Here is a 26,680-nt window from a genome sequence, read left to right on the forward strand (position 1 = left end):
ATACTGTCCCCTAAGTGCCTGATTTACTATCTTAGACTGTGATGGAGATGCCAGAGAACTCTGGCAACTGCTTTAAATGTATCAGATTTGTACAGGCAGAGACTTAGGCCCAAGCCTCGTAGAGGGCTGCCAGATGAGATTGTGAAAGCTCCAGGAAGCCTGGTCTCATTTCTTCTCAGGCACCAAAATGAGTATCTGTCCTAGTCAATAGGTTCTCTTGCTGAATAAAGAAAGATGCTTTTCCAGCTTAAACTTCAGACTTAAGCTTGCAAAAATAGACAGCTTGGCTCCAAGCTGAGCAAGGAACTGTGTTATAGACATAAGTAAAACCATAGTGGGGGGCTGGTGATGGCCTCTCATGAGTCACTCAGAGATGAACTTTGCAGATTTTGGCAGCCCCTCTGCTAAGTTAGGACACCTCACGTTGGGTATTGGGTAGCCAGGCTGTCCGCAGCTGCTGCAGCAGCCACTAAGGCTGCCTCCTTTCCCAGGCAGCTGCCTTTAAGTCAGCCAGGTGTGCTGGGGTGGGAGTGGGGACACATTTGTGATGAGGGAAGAGAAATTTGAGTTACACTATTGTTGAAGAGCCCAAATTGACTTTCCTGGGGCTTATATATGCATCCTTGTATTCTTTCATTCAACTAGAACTTAAATTGAATCTTTTTTTTTGTTGACTGTTGCTAACTGCTCAAGCAGATAAGGTCTTTCTCTCTCCACCCCCCACCCCCAATTCTCTCCTCCTTTCCCCTTCCCCTGAGCATGTTAGATCTGAGGCAAAACAACCTTTTTTTCTGGCCTGTCAGGGAGCTGCCCAGCTGTGCTAAAGGAAACAAACATAGCTCTGGTAAATATTCTTACTCAGTGAAAAAAAATGTCTGAAGTAACATGGACATCCTTGGTTAAGCGCACTGTATATTTGGAGTCAATGCTTGGCATGTGGGAAGTAGGAGAGGCAATTTTGCTGATTAGGACTTGGATTTTTCTTTATGCTCCTCCGGTTCATTTGGTTGTGTTTCTGTTTGCTCTGTAGGTTTACATGGTGTGGATAATGGGATTTTAATATTTGACAAAGTTCGAATTCCAAGGGAGAACCTACTGGATAAGTGAGTAACCCTTCTCCACTGTGTTAATTTCACTGTTCATATAAAATTGTTCCCCCAAAGTAGACTCAGATGCTGCTGGTCCCAAGGAGGTTTTTGACTTCTATGTCTGGTTCATTCTTGGGGATTATAAGATCACAGAACTAGGGCTGGAAGGGATTTCAGGGAGCATTAGTCACTGCCATTCCTCCAATCCACTCCACCCCCCAGTAAGTATTCAAAACAATACTACCATTGCCTCTAGAAAGGGCACATGGCTCCATTGTCCCATGGCTCCATTCACCATCCCTGGTGGCCACTCCCCTATATGTGCTGTTTCCCCATTAGAATATAATCTTCTTGAGGGCAGGGACTATATATATTTTTTTATTTGTCCAGTGTTTCAGTCACATTTAAGTTCTTAATAAATGATCATTCATTCAATCATTCTCCCAGACTGATATTTTTGTGATGGTAAATTAGGCCATCTTTTATCTCAATTCTAACCTAGCCTTTAGCCAATTCAAATGCAAGTCAAGACAGCACCCTCGTGATGTCATTGGTCCTCTTTGAGAACTAAGGACCACCATCATTCATCTAGTTCATCCCCTTCATTTTTCCAGATGAGAAACCTGAGGCTTGGGGACAGAGAAGGTGTGATTGGGTGTGTGTGTGTGGGGGGGGGATGTTAGGTGACTTGTCCAAGGTCACACAAGTAGTAACCATTACAGGGGAACAAGCATTTATTAAGTGCCTACTAAGTGCCAGGCACTGTTTTAAGCACTTCATAAATATTATCTCATTTGATCCTCACAACGGCTGTTAGAGGGAGGGAGGTACTATTATTATACCCATTTTACAATTGAGGAAATTGAGACGGACAGAGATTAAGTGACTTTTCCAGGGTCACATAGCTAGTAAATCTCTGAGGTCAGATTTGAACTCAGGACTTCCTGGTTCCAGGCCCAGTGCTGTACCACCGACTTGCCTCAGTTGGTAGTAAAGTCTGAACCCAGAGTTAGTGCTTTTTCCTCCTATTTCGGAATAGTTGGGTAGGGGTAGCAGTTTTTTACTTTTTGAGATTATTTTAAAAGTCAAGTTTATGAATAATGGCACAGTGATGGTTGGTATGCTGTTAGCTGATGTTGGAAATGCAACATCAGTATTGACCTAATGTAAATGGAAGTTGGACATTTGGGGTCATGTCTTATCTACGAAGGTGGTTCATACTTTCCTAGGAATGGAAAAGGAAGGAAGGCAGCAGTGGTTCTGCTACTACCTTATCTTTTAGTGAGATGAAATGCGGCCCAGACAATACCCAGAAGTCCTGCCTTCTAGAGATTCTGCTCATTAGCCTAAAGCCAGTGGAGTTAAGGAAATAGATTGACACTGGACAAGGTGAATTAGAAGAGAGGACATGTTCTTTCTCACATCTCAAAGATGAAGTGGAGAGTCAGTTAATTGGATTTGATGAGGAGAGTCAACCCCAAAGACTGAAAGCATCATGATCACCTATGAAATCAGTACGGGGCAGGTAGACCAGGGCCAAGAAGGAAGCTTCAGTGTACAGGGAGGCTGGCCAGTCGGCACTTAAGTGGTTGGATAACAGATCGGTCAAAGCCAGATCCTGAAGTAGACTCCAGGGAAATCCAGGGAAATTTTATTTCAATAGGACTCCTCCTGACATAGCAGCCCTGTCCACCACAGTCATTTCTGGGGGTAGTCAAAGGAAACCAGTTTCTATCTTTGTTGGACTACTCTAAATCAAGTCAGTAGTGAGAGCTAAATCAAATTAGTTCTTAGTGCTAACCTAAATCAAGTAAGCTGTGAATGCTTTTTTCTTCTTCATTCACTTACTTCTCCGTATACTAATGTATTCCCTCAGTAGAATGTAAACACTTTGAGGGGAGGGAATGTCTTCCATCTTTGTCTGTGTATCCACAGCTCCCAGCACAGTGCTTTGCACATTGTGGATATTAAAAGAAATGCAGGATTGAATTGAATTCATCAGGGAGTAAGCCGAGGATCCCTACATGCCATGTCACCTGACTCACACTCTCTCTCTCAGATGAGGGGATACACCTGAAAGAATATGCCATTCTTGGTTCCACTGGATGATAATTTTAACCATGTGATTGTTTTTATGATATGAAACATTTTCTTCTCTTCCCTCTCTTTCTCTGCGTAGGTTTGGTTCCGTGGCACCAGATGGACAATATTATTCACCCATTAAGAACAAGAGTGAAAGATTCAATGTAATGTTGGCAGCTTTGACACCATCCCGATTAGCTGTGACTTTCCAAGCCATGGGAGCAATGAAGGTAGCTTTACCCGAATTTCTCAAGTGCATATGCAAATGGTTCTCGTCTCTGCTTCATGAATGTTCCCCAGTTATTACTGTAGTGAGACCCCCCCACTTGGAGGCTGAGCAGCTCTTTCAGAATGTCCCGGCTGTTTAGGTCCGTTGGTTAGAGCTTGGTGCTAATGAGGCTAGGATTAGAGATTCGATCCCTATTCAGGCCAGATGGCTACATACACAGGAAAATGTTCTTCGGCCACAGATGCACCCTTAACGCCAGCCATCTGTTTCACAGATGTGTGTTTCATAGATTAGGAAGGGCACTGGGTAAAAGGGTGTGGATGACTCAATATAAAATCATCACCACTACTGGAAAAACAATGGCGAGCTCATGCTCTACTTGTGATGGGTCAGCAGAATCCTACGTGTCAATCAGCACACTTTTATTTCATTCTTTGGGGTGGTCCCCTTTGCCTGTGGTGGTGTGATGATATTTGCAGGCACATCTCTGAGTTGTATTTGTAGGGCTAAAACTCTAGAAGATGGTCAGTTTCCTCCAAGGTCCTAGGGTTGCACTCATGGAATCTTAAACTCTTAAAGCCAGAAGACACCAGAGAAGTCATTTAATCCAAACCCCATCTGAAACAGAGATTCCATCCTCAACGTTTGCATCATATCTGACAAATGGTCAATGACAGACAACTCGCTTCTCTCAAAGTAGCTTATTTTATTTTATTTTATTTTGCGGGGTTTGGGAGGGAGAATGGTTCTAATTGTTAAGAAGGTTTTTTTCTTTATGTTGAGCCTTTATGTTATGTTATATCTTCCTGTAATTTCTAGTTATTTCTTTTAGTATTTTTAGTGCTGTCTGGGACCAAATAGAATAAGTATGCTGGGCATGGCAGCACATGCTTGTAATTTCTGCTATTGGGGAGGTGGATCTCTTGAACTTGGGGTTTCTGAACTGCATTGCACTAAGCCCATTGGATGTCTGTGCTAAGTTTGACATTAATATGTTGAGCCCCTTGAGAATGTGGCTGATGAGGCCACCGGGCTGCTAAGGAGGGAAAAAATTGTCTCAGGTCAAAAACAAATCCCTCCTGGGACAGTCAGGATGGGATTGGCCCCATAAGTGTCTCCTGTACTTCTAGCTTGAGTGATCTAGGGAGACCCAATCATTTTTAAATAAAATATAATCACCCTTCCACCCACCAAACATTTCTTTAAGCACCTGAAGACATTGGTCATGTCTGTTAAGATTCTGGGTGTTGGGCACTTAGTAGGTGCTTAATAAATGCTTTTTGACTTGACTTCATCCATCCACTTCATTTTACAGATGAGCACACTGAGGACCAGCCAGTTGAAGTGACTTGGCTAAAGGTTCACAGTAGTAAATAACAGAGCCAGGGTTTGATCCTGCTTCTAAATCTAGGCTTTCACTGGACATTCTTCTGGTCCCAGTTCTTTGAATGTACATCAGCTTGTAAATCAGCAAAGAATCTATAATTTCGTAAGTGTGGAGAAGTCTCAGGGTAGGAATTTTCTCCACCAACTTAGATTACAACCTATGTGTGGTTTAGTAGATGTGTCCTGGGACACATCTTAGAGGTAAATGACTTGCTTAGGGTCACACAGGCAGTGTCAGAGATGGGATCTGAACTCAGATTTTCTGATCCCAAGCCTAGCACTCTCCCCTACGTAAAGCCACATCTAACTTGCCAATATGCTTCCTAAAAAGTAGCATCCAGAATGGGCCATGATGTTGCAGATAAAGCCATTATAGAACATTTCTGCTCTAATAGGACTGTCACACTATTGGCTCATGTTGAATCTGCAGTTCATTAAAATACCCTGACCCATTGTTTAGCTAGCTACATTGGCTCCAGCCTGTGCTTGTGCAATTAGGTTGAAGTCTCATGACCTCTGAACTGTTGAGATTCCACCATCTTGACAACAGATGTGCTAAGAGAATAGGGGAAGGGCTCCCTCCAAAGGTGTGGTCAAAGACAGGCATCACCTACCTTGTGACACAGTATCATTACTACCCAGACTTTTGGTATCAGTTGTGCATGAAGACCTCTTGCAGCTTATAAGATGGCCCATGTCATGAAACTCTCCCCAGGGACACACACAGCACAAACACTGGCTGAGTCTCTCCCCCTCCCCTCCAAGTAACCAGGTTCTCCAGAATTTCACTGCCGTGTCTCACATTGGTTTCACTTGACTCTCTTGCTGACACCCCTTCCTGACAACATGGCTCCTCCACGTGAAGGCCAGTTAGGAAATCCTGCCCAAGAAACAAACTTTATGTAGTCTGGCTACTACAGGAAACCTCAGCCAGAGAGTGAGGCTGGTGCATCACCAGGGTTATTGACAACAGCTGCTACCATCCCATCCCACAGATTAATCCATAAGCATTTATTAAGCACCTCTGTGCCAGGAACTATTTGAAGCACTGAAGATATGAAGGCCAAAAAACAAAAACGAAAGACCCCACAGCTTCTGCCATCAAACATTCTATTTTGGAAAAAAACAACATATACCCAAATAAGTCAATAGAACGTACTAAGGAAGGAGGAGGGAGAAATAGAGACAGGAAAGTAATTCAGGATGGGGACATCAGGAAAGGCCTCATGTAGGAGGTAGCTTTTGAGCTGAGCTTTGAAGAGAACTAGGGATTTTGCTAAGTAGAAGCAAGGAGCCAGTACATCCCAGGAATCAGGGACAGGTAAAGACCTATGGGCAGGGATTAGATTGTCATTAGTCACCTGCTGTGTGCCAGACACTGTGCTAAGCCCTGAGGATACAAAAAGGGGCAAAGGACAGTTCCTGCCCTCAGGGACCTCTCAGTCTAATGCCTTAGATGTCAAATAGGAGCAACAGCAAGTAGGTCTTTTGGGCTGGAACTGGGATTCTATGAATGAGAGTAATGATAGGGTGCTTGAGCATACTTATCAGCTCCCATGAGCTGATTGTTAAATTTGTAGTGTGAGTATTCACACCTCAGAATTTATCAGGCTGCTATAAATCAGGGCCTGTTTTATTCTTTTGTTGATTTTGTAAACTTAAGGAAGTGATGGAAAAAAACATTACCAACTCAGATTAAAATTAAAACTGTGATACATGGATATATGGATGTATATTTTTTGGAGACCTGGATGTTAAACGTTTATCAGCATACCATTGCTGATAAGTACTAAGCCTGGAAAGGTAAATTGGTGCTAGTTTGTGAAAGGCTTTAAATGCTAACTGGAGGAATTTGAATTTTATATTAGAAGCAATAGGGAGCCCCTAGGGGTTTTTGAGTAGGGAGTGGCATAGTCACTCATGTATTTTAGGAACATCTCTTAAGCAGGTATTGCCTTGTCTTCTTGATTGTGGTAACAAATTGAGTTGTTGAACCCAAGTATTGGATTTACTTTATATTTATCCCTGCTAAATTTCATCCTGTTTGGACCAGCTAATGCATAATTCCAGTCTATTCAGATCTTTTTGAATCCCAGCTCTGTCATTCAACATGTTAGTTATCCCTCCTACCTTCTGTCATCCGAAAATTTGACGTGCGTGCCACCTGCACCTTAATCTAAGGCACTGAAAAAATGTTAACCAGAATAGGTGCACGGAAAGGATCCCGAAGCATTCCATTAAAGACTTCTCTCAGGGGTAAAACTGAGTTACTGCATCAGCATTCTGATATTGGTTCTTTAGCCCTTGTTAACTGGCAACCTACCTACCTATTCTCATCTAGTCTACCTCTCTCTCTCTTGTTCACAAGACCATCATGGGGCTCTGCCAAAATCTTGGCATGCTAACTTTGTTTATAGCATTTCCATGATTCATTAGTTTGGTGATCTTGTGAGAAAAAAAAAGATATCATATTCTTACTGAATCTATGCTGACTTGGAGTGATCCCCATTTCCTAAATGGACACAAGCTATCAATCATCTCTTTGATAAAACATTTACACATTATACCAGCAATTGATATCAATCTTGCTTGGCTTGTAGTATCTACTATACTACTAATAGAATCTACTACTAATAGCATCTATTATACTATTAATAGAATCTACTATTTACCCATTTGAAAATCAGGGAATGTTTGCTTATCTCCAGTCCCGTAGTACCTTTCCCATTCTTTATGATTCCCCAGAGATTACTGACAATAATTTGGCAATCATAGGCATAGCACAATGTTCTGGTTAACCCATATCCGGAGTCCTATGCTCACATCTAGGTGCCAAATTTCAGGAATGACATTGCCAAGCTATAGTATGTCTGGCAAGGGTGATCAAGGTGGGGAGGAGAATAGAAATCTGCTGGTCTGCTTAGATAAGGGACCACTCTTCAAGATATGATCATCCTATCTAAATATCTGAAGGGCTGTCCATGTGGAAGAGGAATTATGAGACTTATCTGCTTGGCCTCAGAAGGCAGATCTAGGAGCACTAGAGGAAAGTTGCAGACAGAAAGATTTTTACTTCATATAAGGAAAGATTTCCTAACAGTTAGAATTGTCCAAAAGTGGAATCAGTGGTTTCCCCCAAAGGGTAAGTGAGCTCTTCCTCACTGGGATATCTTCAACTCTATGAGGCTTTGCCCTCTAGTAAATCCTTTGTAGAGAGGATTCTTGCTCAAATATAGGATAGCCTCTAATACCCTCCTAGTTCAGAGATTTGATGACATTTACTTTGTTCAGTATCTTGGTTGTCATTCATCCAGGTTATGTATCTTACCCTCACTGAGGGTGATGAGGAGCTCTCTTACTACCTCCTTATTCATCTTGCTTTCCAACTTAGGGTTTTTCAGGCAGCTTGGACTGAAAAACTCTTTCTTGCCTTTTAAATCCTATTTGACTAATTTGTTCCCAGTGTTCTCTCCATCTCAGTTTCTGCTCTGGGCAACAAAAGCCAGTGGAGAGGGAGGTGAAACTACCTCATGTGTACATAATCCCAGTGTCAACCCCTTATGATGCTCCTTTTCTGATTGGGGGAAGCAGTTTTCCTTTGACCACTAACCCTGCTCTATGCCCTAGTGCACAGGATGTCAACACAAAATTGCTAATGTATACTTAACACTTTTTTACTAAGATCTTCAGGCTTCCTTACAGTTTTATAGCCTGATTGCAGATGTACATCTTAGACTGAAAAGGATAATCTTTTTTTTTAAATCAACAACAAACAAACCTTAAACTTCATTGTTTCAAAACAAAATCAAATACAACATAATTTTTTTTAAACAAAGATATAATGTGATTTCCTGGTAAGTGGCTTAGAAGTTCTACTATAAAGACATGTTCAGGAAGGAACAAATTATTCCACATCAACTACATTGTGTTCCTAAGCCATTTTGGGGTGGAGGTGGGTGTGTGCTTGTGTGTCTGTGTTTTAACAGCGGCTTGTTAGGTGATCTGCTAATTTCTGTTGTTATTCCAGGCCTCAGTCATACCTGCTTAGATGAGCCATATCACCAATGAAGAAACCAAGACAGTTTTGTAATGAAGTCACTGGTCCTGGAGTTAGGATATTGGCCAAAAATTAGTAAAAAGTTTTTCTTCCAAATTATATGCAATCAATCACTGACTCATTTTTATGGCCACAGAAAGAGGTGAATAAGAGAAGCTATATCAGATTGGAATTACATTGAGGGAATTGGCCGGAGACAAAAGTGATTCCAAAGCAGTAATAGCAATACCTACAAATCTGCAAGTTTAAATGGTAGCACCCTTAAGAAAACCCTGGTAGTGTCTCTCTGAGGAGAGTGTTGGAAGAATATGGGGAACGTATGCTTTTGTGCTATGAGGCCTGATTTAAGACTCCCACACTAGTACCAATTTCAGTCTGTGTGGCTGTAAGTGAAGGCTTCATGGATATAGAGGTTGTTTTTTTTTTTCATTTGAATAGAGCCTGTGAACAAAAGCTCATTTAGAGATAGACAAGGGGTGAAGATGCTCTGAAAGACATGATTTTTCAATAGTCAGTTTTTAGAGAAGGCAAACAATGAGGCAGCTGATAAAAAAAAAGTGAAAAAAAAAAGAACTCCCACTATCCTCCATTTACTTCTGTAGTGCTGGGGAAGCTGATTCCGAGGCCTAAGAGAATATTAGAAAAATCAAAGTATGAGCAGTTTCTTTGTAAGTAGTTTACAGTTCCAATGATCTAGTTTGGGTAAGTCTCAAGGAAGGGGATCAGGGCAATTTTCGTTGCTTGCGGGGGGGGGGGGGGGTCTATAGTGGGGAAAGGAGTAGTGGAAAGGGAATCTGTTTACCCCTTGCTAACTAGATACTTAGCTCTGCTGTTTCTATGCTGTTGGAGTACTGCAAATGACTGTCAATATCCTTTATATAAAATACCTTGGAGTAAAGCCCTGGGCACACCACCTAGTTGGGGTCATTTCCCTGAAAACAGACACACTCCCCCCTTGCTGCCCCCTCCCCCCAAAGCTGCCTCATACTCCCTGATTAGAAATGGCAGTACCAAGAATCAAACACTGACTTCGAGGTAAAGAGGTGGTAGGAATGTCTGAGAGCAAGCAGTGCTCCAAAAGTTAACTGCACCCTTAACAAAACCCTGTGTGAAATAAATCCCACTGACACCAATGTGAGCACCTGCCACCAGGCCTCCCCACTCCCCCTCTCTCTCGCAGAAAGAGAGCTTGTCACATAATGATGGGATCTGGCCGAGCTCTGGTGGACATCAGATCCATCCTCCACTTTTGTGGCCCAACTGATTTAATCAGCCATGATAGATAGTGACCTTGACCCGTGTGATCTCATCTCGAATGTCTCCAGTGAGGATGATTTCACCACCTTTCTTGGCAGCTCCTCCGCTCCTGTGGCTATAACACATGACATATGTTTTCCCTGTTGAAACTTAAGCCTATCTTTTCTATTTTTGCTTTCACTGGTGAGTGGGAAAATGGCCCCCTTTCTTCTGTTCTGCCTCTATCACATATTAGGAAACTGTTACTGTCCCTTCTTCCAATGGTATTTTTCCCCCTCAAGGCCAGGCATGCTTAGTCCTTTCCAACTTTGCCCAAAGGTCTTATTTTTCATGATTATCTCCCCTTTCCATTGCTCTTCTTGGTACTTGAATGTTTTCTTTGAAAAGTTTGCCTAATGGGCGTCTCTCATTTGTATCCAGAATACCGTGGCAGATTCAGTGAGAACAAAAGAATAAGGAAATTAAGATGTATGGCTAGGGATGGGAGGGAGATTTTTGGACCATTTTCAGAAATAGGGAAGGTCTGTTGCAAATGAACAGAGGTGAGGGATCTGGGTGAAGGAATATAAGATACTGAAATCTGATGATTTGGGAAATCTATACCCTAAGGTTTTTGGAGGAGTTCACCCCAAAAGTACAGTAGGTAGTATTAAAGAGGTATAGCATTGAAAGAGGGAGAAAAACTTAACCTTACAGTAACTAAAGCTTACAGTAATAAAAACTTGTTCTCCCAAATCAGAAGTTATCTGCTTCCATGTTGTATTATATTAGTCAAGTTTTACTCTTAATCCACAGCCACAGAATCTCTGAGCTGGGAAAGACCTCAGAAACTTTCTGGTCCAACCCATGTGGTTCTCTGCTTTTTCCGAATACATTTGTGGATTGCTTTTGTCTTTGCATCTTAGTCCTTTCCCTCCTTCCCTCTGCACCAAACTCTCCCTTGTAGAAAAGCAAAACAACTGAGCAAAACCATCTGATCCAGAAAGCATGACTGACAGTGTATCCAGCATTGTGTCCTGGTAACACCTCTTGTCTCTGCTGCGAAGGTGGAGGCATAATTTGTTCCAGGACCTTCTCTGGTTTTCCTTTGTCTTATTATTTAACTTCTTTTTAGCAGGCTTTTCATCTACATTGTCACCGTCATTGTGTATATTGCTCTCTTGGTTCAGCTTATTTTGAGTCATGCCTTGATACAACTCTGGGCAAATGACTTACCTTTACAGTGCCCAATGCAGTTCCCTAAAATGACATTCATGTTTCAATAAGAAACAGTAAGCAGTATAATAAATAATATAATATTTATTATTATATAATTATAATTTACAAATATAATTGTATAATTTTTATATTATATAATTGTTATATATAATAATAAATGGAGCAGCTAGTGCTGGGCCTGCAATCAGGAAGACCCATCCCCCTGAGTTCAAATCTGGCTTCAGATCCATACTAGCTGTGTGACCCTGGGCAAGTCACTTAACCCTATTTGCCTCAGTTTCTTCATCTATAAAATGAGTTGGAGAAGGAAATGGCGACCCATTCCAGGGTCTTTGCCAAGAAAATACCAAATGGGGTCAGACACAACTAAAATGACTGAACAACAATAATAATATTAATAAAAAGTGTAATAATAAGCAATTCAAGAAGACATGGGTTCAAATGCAGGCTTTGACACTTACTTGCAATGTGACCATGGACAAATTTCCCTCTTTCCTGGACTCATTATCTTCATCTGTAAAATGGGGACAATGATGTTATTGAATAGGGTTGTGTTACTCAAATGTGGTAAAGTATACAATGAGCTTTGCAAATATTAAAATACTCTAGCAATTTCAGCCATGACCAAAGCAATGAGTGGCAAGAATTAAGCCAATTTCCTTTATCTTCTGTCATTCTGGACAAACTGGGGTTTCTCATATCACTGTTGAACTCAGTGAACTGGTCTTCCTCTTGGGTTCCTTATGAAGCAGCTGCATGGTACTTCCTCTGGCAAACCTACTGATTTTAGTCAGGGTTATTTATTGCCAGGCAGTTGTGGTTTCTGAAGGTAGAGGTCTGCGTGCTTTTTGGAAGGTCCTGGAATTTCACTTTGTTATCATTCTCTTCCTTGGCCAGGGGTCAAATAGAGCTGATAATGAAAGAACTAGGGATCCCAAGTTCACCCTCAGCAGTTCCCTGAGGCCAAGCCCATCACCTCACAGACCACATCCACTTGAAGGAAGAGAGGTTTTAACCACTTAGTGTACTGTACCAAGTGTCAACCCTTCCTCACTCCCGTCAGAGGTGTGCTAAAGGAATTACCTCCTTTGTTGTTTTTCATGGATGCCCAAAGAATACCTACTGCAGAACAATGAAAACCATTCAATTCAGAAATAAGGTGAGGCTGGCAGTCAGTCAATAAGCATTTAAAAGTGCCTGCTGAGTGCCAGGCACTGTGCTTAAGCTCTGGAGGTCAAATCACCCAGACTAAAGCAGCATTGCCAATAAATATAAGCAAATATTAACCTGTCACCAATATTTTCCATCATCCTGGCCTCTCTTCAGGAAGCCCAGGTGGTAAATAATAAAATGATGATGATGATGATGATGATGATGGAGACTTGACTTGTGATCTCATTGGTTGAACAGAACTCCGGGTCAGTAAATTCTCTCTACCAAAGCAGTGAGATTTTGTATTCTCTGTATCTTATGATCACTTATGTGACTGTAGGATGTGCTGATTCCCTTTTCTCATCTTGATCAAAGATGCCCTGGTTATATGTCTAGATCATCTTCTAAAATTTTAGGGATGAGAAAGGAAATATACGAGATAGTGGTGAATGGTGTCTTTCAGCATTTCTGGGTAATATTATCTGTGACTTACCCCCCTACCTAATTGTTCAGATACCTTAAGACTTGATCCCTCTGTGCTTTCAAAATTGTGTTGCCTCCAGCATGAACATCTTCCCTGTTTATTTGATTGATTTAATCCTCTCATCTTCCGTCTTCTTTAGTATGGTGAGGATGTGATAGTAAAGCTCTTTTTGGTCATCAGTTTAAAGATGGAAGGAAACTTAGAAGTCATCAATCCTACTCTCTCATTTTATAGATGAAGAAACTGAGGCACAGTGAGGTGAATTGATTTGTCCAAGGTCATAAAGTAGGGAAAACTATCAGACTGTGTAAATATGACTCAAGTAACATCCCTTAGGAATATGAAATGGGAGTGATGAATAGATTTAAGGGATTAGATCTGATAGACTGCCTGAAGAACTATGACAGAGGTTCACAGTATTGTTCAGGCAGCAGCAGCAACAACAAAAAAAATTCCAAAGAAGAAGAAGAGCAAGAAAGCAAAATGGCTGGCTGAGGAAATAGCAGGAGGAAAGAGGGAAGGGCAGTGAGGTGCCTTTCAAATTGTGGTGTTGGAGAAGACTTGAGAATCTGTTGGACAACAAAGAGATTAAATCAGTTGATACTTAAAGAAATTAGGTCAGACTATTCATTGGGAGGTCAAATACTGAAGCTGAAGCTTGAACACTTTGGCCACATGATGAGAAGACAGCACTCCTTGGAAAAGACCCTGATGTTGGGAAAGATTGAAGGCAAAAAGAGCCCAGGGGGATGGCAGAGGATGAAATGGATAGATGGTGTTGTGGAAGCAATAAATGTGAGCTTGGATGAACTTTGGGAGATAGTGGAGGATAGAAGGACCTGGCATGCTATGGTCCATTGGGTCATGAAGAGTTGGACATGAAACAACAACAAACAACAACACTGATGGTATGCGTATTGTCACTTTATTTAACTTCTATGCAGAGTACACCATGCAAAATGCCAGGCTAGACAAATCGGAAGTTGGAATTAAGATTGCCAGGAGAAATAGCAACCATCTCAGATACACAGACAGTACCACTCTAATGGCAGAAGATGAAGAAAAATTATGAAGCCTCTCGATGAGGGTGAAAAAGGAGAGTGTAAAAGTTGCCTTTAAGCTTAACAAAAAAAACCCCCAAAACTAAGCTCTTGGCAACTGGCCTCATCACTTCATGGCAACTAGAGGGAGAAGAAATGGAAGTAGTGTCAGATTTAATATTCTTGGACTCAAAGATCACTAGAAATGGTGGCTGAAGCCATAAAATTAAAAGACTCTCCTTGAAAAGAAAGGTGTGGTGAAGTTGGACTGCATACTAAAAAGCAGAGATGTCACTTTGCTGACAGTTTCATATAGTCAAAGCTATGGTTTTTCCAGTAGCAATGTGTGGCTGTAAGAGTTGGACTATTAGGAAAGCTGAGCACAGTAGAATTGGTGCTTTCAAATTGTGGTGCCAGAAAAGATTTTTAAGTGTCCTTTGGACAGCAAGGAGGTCAAATTGGTCAATACTTAAATAAATTAATTCAGACTATTCACTGGAAGGTCAAATGCTGAAGCAGTGAACTGCAGAGAATGTGTGGTGGTATGAGGCATAGGAAGACTGGGAAGGTAGGAATGGGGCAGTTTATGAAAGTCAAAAAGAGGATTTCTATTTGACCCTGGAGACCCAGGGAGATACTTAAAGTTTGGCTTTTGCTGGGGGCTGGGGGTGGGGGTAGGGTGGGAGAGTAAGGTTAGAAAGTGACCACAGGTCAGTCCAGGGGGGTTTGATAGGCAGGCAACAAGCATGAGCATTAGGGGAAGAAGCAGCCCTGGCACAAGAAGAAGTTTCTAAATTGGGGAAGGGGAGATATCTCACTCAAGACAATCCTGCCGCTGTGAGTGGGTTAAGGTAGGGTGAGAAGTGGAAAACCGAACAGTGTTGTCATTGTTTGTTGTTCTTCAGTTGTATCTGACTCTTCATGACCCCATTTGGGGTGTTTTTTGGCCAAGATTCTGGACTGGTTTGCCAGTTCCTTCTCCAGCTCATTTTACAGATGAGGAAACGGAGTTAAGTGACTTGCCTAGGGTCACATAGCTAATAAGTGTCTGAGGCCAGATTTGAACTCATGAAGATGAGTCTTCCTGGCTCCAGGCCCAGCACTCTATCCATTTTGCCATCTAGCTGCCTGAAGAGTAACATCAGCACCCTCTAAATTTTCTACTCTGGAGCAAAGTTCTGTTGGCCTCACCCTTGTTATGGCTTTGGTGCCTAGCACAGTGCTTTGCTGTCCAGAAGGTAATCAATATGTGCATGTGCTGGTAATGATCTTTACCTATCTATTTCCTAGTTCTAGCTCAATTTCATGCCTTCCTAAGCTTCCAGCCCTTTTTTTATCCAAAAATATCCAACCAAAAGACGGTCCTCACCCTCATCAGTTTCTTTATCTTCCATGTCCAAATAGTCATCTTGACTAAGCTCTTATGAACCTTGGGAGTGAGGTAATAAAATGAAGTTTTGGGGTAGAATAACAGAGTCTTGGAATTGGAAGGAACCTTACAATCAGGGGTTCTGAACCTTTCTTGTGTCGTGAACCTGTTTGGAAGTCTGGTGGAGCCTATGGAGATTCCTTCTTAGAATAATGTTTTTAAATGTTAAAATAAAATACATAGCATTACAAAGGAAACCAATTATATGGAAATGAGGTTATCAAAATATTTTCTGAAACTCAAGTTCATAGACTCTAGGTTAAGAAACCTTGTTAGAAATCTTCTCTTCTCTCTCATTTTAAAGTCAAGGAAACAGATGCTCCCAAAGATAAGGTGATTTGCTTAACTTCCCCCAGACAGTTTTGTGCCAAGGTGGTGCAATGGCTAAGTCTCCTGACTCCCACCCTAGTAGTGTGGCCTCTCTACACTATGGTTGTTTTACAGAGGATAGTGGCTTTCTTCCCCAGGACTGCTTAAACAGCTAAGGACGGATTTAAGCTGGGTGGAAGGCAGGACCCTCAGAGAGTGAGAACTGCTAAATATTTCAAAAGATGGCTGCAGGGCTGGGCTGGGCAGGGCAGGGAAGGGATAGGACATCTGAGGGGCCAGGACCTGCGTCTAGTGCTAAGGAGCCAGAGAAGTCTGTAGCAGTCAAGGTCCAGGCAGCAGACGGGGTTTACAGGATCTGGCTAAAGGCTGAGTGCAGAGAAATCAGCTAAGAGAGTGAGGAACTGGGAAGTGTCAAGGGGCCTTTAGGTAGCAGGAACGCTAGCAAACAAAAGGTACTAAAAGCAAATTCTGCCCCACAGGCCCAGGGGGTTTGCCCTTGATCTTGTTCATATTCTCTGCTGTGAAGGGGGAGGCAAGGCCTCACAGGTGTATTGTAGTGGAAGGAAGTGCCCCACAGGTGAAACTTACACCTGATTAAGGCAAGGGCAGAGGGCTAGGCCTTCCAGAGGGTTCTCACAGATGATCATTTAAACTTCCTCACTCAGAGTTTAACAATACGATGCATACCTTTGTCTAGGATGCTTTGACTGTTGACTCACCTGGATATTCAGTGGAATGGACTGGGCAATGTCTAATGTTCCTTCTCCACCTCAGGTTTCTGTGAGTCTATGAGAATGGCATTTTGTGACCTCCTAACCTCACATCACTTGCTGCTTTTGAGAGTTTGTGGTAAATCTTAATTAGATCCCAGCTGAGAAATTTTACCTGAGCCCTCAGGTGTTGCTGCCACCAGGTGTTAGCAGGTATCTATTTGATAGCAATGACTGAATAGTCTGACAAGCTCAGGAATGTATAACCAAGATTCAGGGAGAGCACAGATAAAGACTGTTTTCTCTCTTTCCTCTCTCTCCCTGCTGAAAACATTTTTTAACATTCACTATGTGAAATTTGATTTTAAATTTTGTTAAAAATCTAAAAGTAATGAGTAAAAAGTAGGTGCTCAGTAAATAGTTTAAAAAGTTTAATTAATGCTATTTGATTTTGTACCACAGTTATTTCTTTATGGACCTTCTCCCTCAACTGAACACAGAAAAATAGTTAAATGAGACCAACTGACATTGTAATCATATGTGACAGTGTACGCAACGTTATATACCTGTGAGTCCCCCACCTCTTTACCAAGAAGTGTAAGGTGTGTTTTCTTAATCTGTCCTCCAGAATCAACAATGATCATTAAAATTAGTTAGAGTTGATCTGCCTTTTAATATTACTTTCATTTATCTTATTGAGAACTCATTTACTTTCTGTGATTTCTTTAGACAAAATCTCCGAATCACAGTATTTGAGAGTTAGAAGGGACCTTTGTTGAGTTGTATAGTCGTTTTTCAGTCATTTCCAGCTCTTTGTGACCGCATTTGGGATTTTCCTGGCAAAGATAACAGAATGGTTTGCCATTTCCTTCTCCAGCTCATTTGCCAGATGAAGAAACTGAGGCAAACAGGGTTGCCTAGGGTCACACAGCTAGTGTCTGAGACCAGATTTGAACTCAGTCTTCCTGACTCCAGGCCCAATGCTCTGTCCACTGTGCCACCAGCTGCCCAGAAGAGACCTTAGCAGTTACCTAATTCAACTCAAACCCCAAAAAGGATCCCTGCCATGATATATACCTGACAAGTGGGCATCTAGGATTTGTACCTGGTTTTGAGCCAAACAGAATGAATCTGATTCCTCTTTTGCAAGGTAGCCCTTACAATACTTAAAGATGGCTATCCTCTCCCCTGAATCCTCTCTTCTCTAGGCTAAATTCTCCAGCTTGCTTCAGTGGATCCTCATGGGGCTTAGTCACAAGGCATGGATTTTCATTACCCCCTTCTTAGTACTCTCCAGCTTATCAATATCCTTCTTAAAATCAGATTCTCACATCTGATGCTCCATATTGGTGTGATAAGGGCGTGGGAAACAGGGACTCTCCCTTCCTTATTCCTAGATGCTAGCCTTCTGTTAATGTGCTCCAAGTCTGCAGTAGCTTTTTGGGGGCCATCATGTTACACTGCTGTCACATACTGAGCTTCTGGTCCACTAAAACTGCCAGATCTTTTTAAGAAAGGATCTTTTTTAAAACTGCTTCCTTAAGATCATAGGATTTTTAGATCTAGAGCTGGAAGCCAACTTAGAGGTCAACTAGTCCAATCCTTTTGTTTTAGATATGTGGCAACTGAGGCCCAGATATTTAGCAGCTTGTGACCCCTGGGCAAGTCACTTAACCCTGTCTGCCTCAGTTTCCTCATCTGTAAAATGAGCTGGAGAAGGAAATGGCAAACCACTCCAGTGTCTTTCCCAAGAAAACTTCAAATGGGGTCACGAAGAGTTGGGCATGACTGAAATGACTCAACAGCAACCACCACCACCTGAGGCCCAAGGAAGTTAAGTGATTTTTCCAAGGTCATACAGGTAGTAAACATTAGTGGTAGGATTTGAATACAGATTCTCTGGCTCCAGAGCCATTATTCTTTTCATTATACCATGTGACTCTCTATGTCTCCTCCATCTTATACTCATGAAATCATTTATGCAAGATCAAGTATCCTCAGTAAATTTCTTCTTCTTAGATTTCAGCCCAGTATTCTAGCTTGTCGAGACTGGTTTGGATCCAAACTATGTAATCTAGTATGTTAGATATCCTCAGCTTTGTGTCATCTGCAGATCTGATAAAAATATTAACTAGCACAGGATCAAGGGCAGATTCCTATGCTACCCCACTAGCCTCATCCTGCCAAGCTGACATGAACCAACTACCCATTAGAGTCTTCCATTTAGAGTTCTAAATTCGTCTAATTGTATTATCATCCAGTCTGCATCTCTCCATCTTTCTCATAAGAATATTGTAAGATACTTTATCTAATACTTTGTTAAACTTTAGGTGAACCATATCTATAGCATTCCCTTGACCCACCAGTTTAGTAACTCTGTTAAAAAAAAAAAAAGGAAAGAAAAGAAAGGAAATGAGATTAGTCTTTTCTTAATGAAATCATGCTGGGTCCCTGTGATCCTGATTTCCTTTTTTGTTTTGTTTTGTTTTTGACTAACTATCCACTCACCATCTCTTTAAGAATCCTGTACACAATTCTGGCAGGAGCTGAAGTCAAGCCCACTGACCTAGAGCTTGTAAACTATTCAGTCAGTCAATAAGCATTAATTAAGTCCTACTTACTAGTCACTGTGCTAAGTGAAGACAGTCCCTGCTCTGAAGGAGCTCCCAGTCTAATGGAGACAACATGCAAAAACTATGTGCGAACAAGACATATACAGGCTAACATCCGGATAATCAACAGAAGGAAGGAACTACCTTTAAAAGGGATTGGAAAAAGCTTCTTGTAGAAGGTAGGAATTTAGCTGCGACTTGAAGAAAGTCAGGTAAACCAGGAGGGTAGAGATGGGAAAGGAGACCATTCCAGATATGGGGGACAGCCAGGGAAAACGTCTGGAGGCTAGAGATGGAGTGTTGTGTTCCAGAAACAGCAAGGAGACCAATGTCACTGGATTATAGAGTATGTGGTAGAGTGAGAGTGGAGGATAGTGTAAGAAGACTGGAAAGGTAGGATGGAAGCAGATTAAAAGGGGTTTTAAACGCCAAACAGAGAATTTTGTGTTTGATCCTGGAGGTGATAGGGAGTCACTGGAGTTTATTGAATGGGGGTATGAGGAAGGTGACATGGTCATACCTATGTTTTAAGAACATCAATTTGATAACTGAATGGAGTTTCACGGTAGTGGGTAGAAACTTAAGGTGGGGAGACCAACTATATTTTTGTCCCTTTAAAAAAGAAATTAGGACAATGTTTGCTTTTCTCTGGCTTTATATTTCCCTTCCACATATCCCTGATTTTTCATTTTTTAAAACATGATTGAGAAATGGCAAATCACTCCAGTGTCCTTGCCAAGTAAACCCTGTGGACAATACGGTTCATGGGGTCATGAAGAGTTGGATGTGGATAACAACTGAATAACAAAAAGATCATCTAGGCCAAGTGACTTGAATTTGTTCTAGGACAATCAGCTGCTTTCCTCTTATCTCCTTACTTACCTCGGGTACCAGCTCCTTGTTAGTCATTTTTGGCCAAGACCATTCACTTTAGCAGAGAAAATAGAATTAAAATAATTGAGCAGCTCTGTCCCTTGATGTTGCCAATCATCAACATCCCATCCATCCTGAGCAATGCTCTGATCTTTGTTCTGGTCTTCCCTTTTGCTCTAATATAGCTAACACTGTTCTTTTTCTTGTCCCGAGTTTTCCTGACCAGTTCTCAATTAATTCTCAACTTTAGCCTACCTCATACTCTTTTTACAGGACAGTGCTACACTTTTATATTCATCTTCTGTCACCTCATCTTGCTTCCAACCTCCGCAGTGGCTTTGAACAATCTAAGTGGGTTGGTGAATTCTTTGTGTATCCACATTAGTCTCTTCAGGCACCTCCCATTTCCCTTCTTTGTCAGAATTGTCTCTGCGTTGGAATTTGATTCAATGAAGTTTTTTTTTTTTAAATCTCAGTTTTTAAGTAAGGTTGAAACCATTCTACTGTGATTATCACAATATGAACAATACCTAAAATTTGTATAGTATTTTATAAGTTGCAAAATATTTTCCATGGCAAAATTTATGATAAGTGTGGAGGATATGTTCTATTTTACAGAGAAGGAAATAGAAGAGTAGAGGCCTGATGGAGGTCCAATAATCTAAGCAAATGGTTGCTGTCTTAATCTAGTTCCAGATTTTTCCCATCACCAAACTAAACGACTGTCATTCAGATAGGGTTCCTCACTAAACTCCAGGGTTTTTCTATAACCTTCAGGATCAAATATAAAAACCTCTATTTAGCATTCAAAGCCCTTCAGAACCTGTCTCCCACCTCAACTTTTAGTCGACTTCCATCTTTCATCAGGCCTTATTCTCTGTGATCATGGGACACTAGATAAGACCCTCCATCTCCTGACGGAGGACATTTTCTCCAGCTGGCCCCCATGCCTGAAGCATTCTCCCTTCTTTTCAATATCTCTTGGCTACCCTGGCTTCCGTCAAGTCCCAGCTAAAATCCCACCTTCTCCACACAATTCGTAGTACTTAGTTACATAGGCTTTCTTGAAATGGAGATTTATTACTATCCATTTTGAATTCTTTATTACATTCTGCTGTGCATATGACTTTTTTCTTTTCTTATTTTGTGTTTGTCTTAATATTTAAGTTTATAATGGGTTTCTTTTTCTTTTCACATCATGTATTTAAGTCTAAAAGTAAAAAAGATAAAAATAAATAAAATCCTACCTTCTACAGAAAGCCTTTCCCAATTCCCCTTAATGTCAGTGACTTCCCTCTGTTGGTTATCTCCAATTTATCCTGAATGTAGTTTGTTTGTACATAACTGTCTGCATGCTGTTTCCCCCATTAGACCATGAGCTCCTTGAGGTCAAGCACAGTGAATCCCTAGTCCTTATAGTAAGCATGTTTATTGACTGATGAGCTGGGGTTTCCCATAGTAATGAACAGCGATGAAAATATATGGTTGTTACTGTCTTATATTACAGAATCAAAGATTAAAGAATCAAGTTGATCTCATTTTTATCCCACTGATGAATTTTGAGTATGGCCAATGCCCAATTATCCAGTCAGAGATTGCCAGTAGAGACAAGGATAATCCAAAACAGTGGATAATCCCCATCCAATTCCTTTTCAGCTTTTGGTCATGATATGATTTGGAGTGTAGTAGATTAGCTGCCTTAATCATGTTTTGTTTGGGCTGAGCAGGCAGTGATTTTAGGTTCCCAGAGTAGATGCCAGCCTCTGATGGTGGGGGTGGGGAAACCTAGAAGCAAGTTGGGTGGCCAGGAAAACCAGCCTAAAATGACAGATTTGTTCCCACTGACCCACAGAAGAGGCAATCTGCATGTAGATAGTGGAATACTGATTATCAGTGTCATCTCCTGAGCTCCCTAGGCCCTCATTTAGAAACTTTGTACTGTTGTCCACCAGAGGGTGGCAAAGACCCATAAAGATTGCTGTTTTCTCCAAGGAAGCGATGGTTGGTGTAGTTGTTTTCATCTATTTTTTTGAAACCTTTTACTCACTTCTAGACTTAAATTGTAAAGTGAAGAATCTAAGAATAGCACCCTTAAGAAATGACTTGGCTCAAGATTGGTAGAGTGAAAGATAGGAAATTTATTAGGGAAATATTCTGGATATATTTTGCTATAAAGATTTAAAGGAAAATCAGTTTATGGAGATAATGTTTTGTAGCAATAGACTATATGATGCAATGGAAAGAACACTAGATATGGAATTAGAAGACATGGATTCACATGCTATTCAAACTGCTTATTAGCAACATGACCTCTAAACAAGTCTTTGAACCTCAGTTTCCTCATCTGTTAAATAGAAATTATAATCCTACTGTTCTTCACAAGGTTGCTGTAGGGTCAAATGAGATAAAGGATACAAAAGTCCTTCAAAATGCTATTGAAACATCAGTTCTTATGGTTAGGGTTGGAGGCAGCTAGATGGCACAGTGCGTTCCCTGGAGTCCAGAGGTCCTGAGTTCAAAAGTGACCACAGATATTTACTAGCTGTGTGACCTTGGGCAAATCACTTAACCTTGTTTCTCTCAGTTTCCTCATCTGTCAAATGAACTGGACAAGGAAATGGCAAACCATTCCAGCATCTTTGCCAAGAAAACCCCAAATGGAGTTACAAAGGGTCAGACACAACTGAATAACAACAAACATTACTTTTTAAAACTAAGTCATATGCGGCCTGCAGGCATCCTTATGCGCAGATTAGTGGCCCTGATTTCTTTTGAGTTTGACACCATTGCTTCAGATGATCCCAGACTCCTTCCTAGAACCGCCTCTCTCCCCACCGACATACACACCTGCCTTTTTATTTGAACACTAATGTTCTTCTGGTAATGCTGTATGGTTTCAAATCATGGAATAGCACACAAATCCTTGAAGAGTTAACACTGGGAGTCACCCAAAAGGTAGGGGAAAGGGGCAGAGTGGTTATGAGTAAGCCTTATCATATTACCCATGAAGAATTGCACAGGACATAAAGGATGTCATAAGAGACATGCATGACTGGAAAAGGAGGTGGGCATACAGCAAGAGGAAGGATTAATTGCCAATAGTGCATATGACCCATTGGTATCCTAGCCATGCAGTGTTAAAAGATCTCAGGGGAGGCCCTTAGCAATCCCCTGTGGAGGATTTGCAGAAAGACAGGGCAAAAGTCCCACTGGATAGATTGTCTCTCGCACCATTGTTGGGAGTGCTCACACTGATGAGATCATAGTTCCATTACAGTATATTTACTAGGTTTTTTGTTTTTTTAACTTTGAAATGCACATGTGTGATTTTTGAAATGGATATAGTGCCTAACCTCTAATGATCAGAGGATCTGTAAAGGGAGAAACAATAAGTGGTACCTACCAGGCATATTTGAAATGAACATTTGGAATGTCTATATTTATTCAATTTTTTTTTGTGGGAGGGGAGGGCTGTCTAGTGTAAGGTATACTGTGTTAGGCAGCAAAAAATGAAGTCTGTGTCTTGGACCAGTGGTGTTGAATTCATATAGAAATAGGACCACTAAATAAGGATCCCTGCTGCAGTATATTGACTTAGAAAACCAATATTAACATTAGTTCTGTTCTATTGTATTTTTATTTGTTTTGTTAAAAAATTTAAATTTAAATATTAAAATTACATTTTAATCTGGTTCAGGCTAGAGTGGCAGTGTATCCAGTGGCCCTGGTGTTTGACACCTCTTAGATCATGTGACCACATTTTCTTTAATTACATATGCTTCCTGAGAATCTCAAGAACCAGAAAAGACCTTATAAGGATCATCTAATCTAACCTCCCCTTTCTCTCCCCACCCCAATTGCCAACACACACACACACACACACACACACACACACACACACACACACACACACACACGCAATTTTATGAAAACATTCCAAAAGGTAGGTAGGTCTCTCTGGTGTTGTTCCATAAGCTTTGACACCATGCTTTCTTCCACCTCTATAAAGAGAAGGAAGGATTCACTTTGGGTTCAGGTAGATAGGTCAGAAGCATATGGCAGCTCACTATATTTTTCCTTTGCTATCCAAGAGAAGCTCCATTAATACACCAGATATATGTATGATCAAATCCAGATGCTTAGATCACAGGATCAGCCAATGTTTAATCTAGAATAGGGAACCTTAGAGGGTTTCTAGTCCATCTCCTTCATTTTACAGGTAAGCAAACCTAGGCTCAGACAGGTCAAAATACTGGCCCTTTGTTAAGTAGCTAATTGATGGCAGAACCAAACCATAATCCTCAGTTCTCTAAATCATTGCTCTTTCCATGTTTTTTGCTACAGATGCTTTGGGAGTAAAGTTCTTGTTACCTAGGTTGACTGTATGTAAAGTATGAGGGAGAAAGATCTGACTTTCTCACCACCTGTCTGGTGATAAGAGAAATAGTACAGCAAGAAGAAGCAGTGATGTTGTCTTAGGTAAAGAACGCAGGCTCATCTAAGGAGGTGACCAGACCCTTGGGACTTATTTGGACTCAGAAGGCCTGTGACCTTGAGCAAATTGGTTTACCTCTCTTCCCTGAGTCATAGGTTCCTCATCTGTAGAGTGAGAGGGTTGGACTACTTGACCTCTAAGGCCCTTCCAGCCCTAAATATATATATGTATAGAAAGAGCTGCAGAAGGCCCTGGGCTCTATGCACTGTCTATGTCACTAATTAGAGACCTATCACAAGAAAGGCCAGGATCTCCTCTTCCCACACATACAGAGACTGAGAGAGCCAACTTTCTAGGGTGTAACATGCAGGTGTAGTTAGGAGTACTTTTGAATATTAATTTCATATACTTTTTAAAAACAAATTATTCTGATCTTAATTTTAGCCAATAAATAAATATATAATCATAGCTATTTGCTCTTAAAATTGAATTTCTATTTGACATGTCCAAAAGAGCTCATTAGTTTCTTTCATGTTCCCTTTTTCTACTAATTCATAGTTCATGGGATTTAGAGTTTAGAGTTCATTTAATCCAGAGGTGTTAAACTCACTACTTGTGGGCTGGTAACACTCCCCACCCCTGCTGACCCAGATTAAAATGCAATTGGGAAATATTTTTTAAAATAAATAAAAATACAATAGAAGGTAGATAATGTCAATATGTGGTTTTCTAAGTCAATCCCATAGGGATCCTTATGTATGATTTAGTGGCCCATTTATATTTGAGTTTGACCCCACTGATCTACTCCAACCTAATTTTTTTCTGAAGAGGAAATTGAGGACAATGAATGTAAGGTGGTTTGCCTGAGATCCAGTAAGTAGCCAAATTGGCATATTCTCTCTCTCTCTCTCTCTCTCCCTCTCTCTCTCTCTCTCTCTCTCTCTCTCTCTCTCTCTCTCTCCTCTCCTCTCTCTCTCCCTCTCCCTCTCTCTCCCTCTCCTCTCTCCCTCTCCCTCTCCCTCTCCCTCTCCCTCTCCCTCTCCCTCTCTCAAAATCTCTCTTTTTCTCTTTTCCCCTCCCTCCATCCCTCATTTGTCTACCCTGTATTCCATCATTTAACAATTTCTCACATGTGCAATAGGTGGGTGCTATTACATAACAGTCTTCTGGGGAGAGGAAACCTGAAGGATGGTGGTAATTGGTCCCATTAACAGGGTCTTAGGCAAAGAACTGTCCTGAGGAAAGAGGGTAGAGTACAATTTGTGCTCACAGGGAATAAACGGGGTGCTATGCCAAGTCAAAGCAACATTCATTGAATAACCAAATCCAAGGGCTAGACAGGAGGTAGCAAAAGGAGTTTCCAACAGTGGTCTAAGGCTGAGGAAGTCAGCACGTTCTTCCTGCAATGGGGAGCGGTACCTGTCTAAAAGATGACAGTTTATCAAAGAGATTTCATCCAGACAGCATTCTTTTATTGGGTGGGAGTGGGGGTTGGGAAGGGAAAGGCTGGGAGGAAGGTGTAGAGGAGGGTGGCTGGCCATGCTCCACCCTTGCTCTTCTCTATCAAGCATGTCTGTGGTCTTGAACTATTACCTAGTCAGATACTACCTTGGACTTGTCATGGCAATTATCTCCTTAGAGATACTTTCAAGCGCTCTCTCTGCCAATGACCTGATTATTTGGGAAGCGTTTTGATATTTTGTCAACAAAATGCCAATTTATTAAAAGCACTGTCAGTCACTGTTCTACATGCCAGGGATACAAATACAAAAGTGTAACAGTTCTCACCTCCAAAGAACTTATGTTCTAATCAAGGAGACAACACACATAGAGGAGTGTAGGCCAAGTAAGGGAATTTTGCCCTGAAGGGTCACTGAGATAGTGAAGTAGTAATAGTATTAATTTTATTACTGTTCTCAGAACAAGAGGTGGAAAGCAGGGCATACATGGGGAGAGGGAAGGAGAGGATTTTATGCAAAAGTGAAACATGGTTTAGGGCTGGGTAGATATGATGGGTTAATTAAGCTTGCGGTCATGACCACCCAACCTCAGGGCAGGAGTCCCAAAGTTGAGTATATTAAGTGAGGTGGGAATGGGAATGGTGTCTGGATTTTTGATTTGTAGAATGCTATTTCTGGTGAGGAGATGGGGAAGATGGGGAGTGAGATGGTTTTAGGATGGCTGGGAAAGACAATTCTGTTTTTTATTTTGTACCTAGCTCAATGCTCTGCGTATTAGGTATTTCTAAAGATGCTTAATTCTATCACTGTAGGTATTCCTTCTATGCAGATCATATTC

At 41.2% G+C, this 26,680-nt stretch overlaps 1 protein-coding gene across 3 annotated transcripts in view; it reads left to right on the forward strand.

Moving 5' to 3' along the window:
* ACOXL (acyl-CoA oxidase like) overlaps nucleotides 1-26,680 on the forward strand; it is a 539,860-nt gene that overhangs the window by 98,896 nt on the left and 414,284 nt on the right. For all 3 annotated transcript variants that reach the window (XM_078149677.1, XM_020987606.2, XM_020987628.2), the window contains exons 8-9: nucleotides 1,031-1,103; nucleotides 3,268-3,400. In XM_078149677.1, coding sequence (XP_078005803.1) covers nucleotides 1,031-1,103; nucleotides 3,268-3,400 — 206 coding nt within the window. The remainder of the gene's footprint in view (nucleotides 1-1,030; nucleotides 1,104-3,267; nucleotides 3,401-26,680) is intronic.

This window comes from Phascolarctos cinereus, unplaced genomic scaffold (assembly GCF_003287225.1).
Source record: "Phascolarctos cinereus isolate Bilbo 61053 unplaced genomic scaffold, phaCin_HiC Scaffold_2;HRSCAF=192, whole genome shotgun sequence".
Classification (NCBI taxonomy): Eukaryota; Metazoa; Chordata; class Mammalia; order Diprotodontia; family Phascolarctidae; genus Phascolarctos; species Phascolarctos cinereus.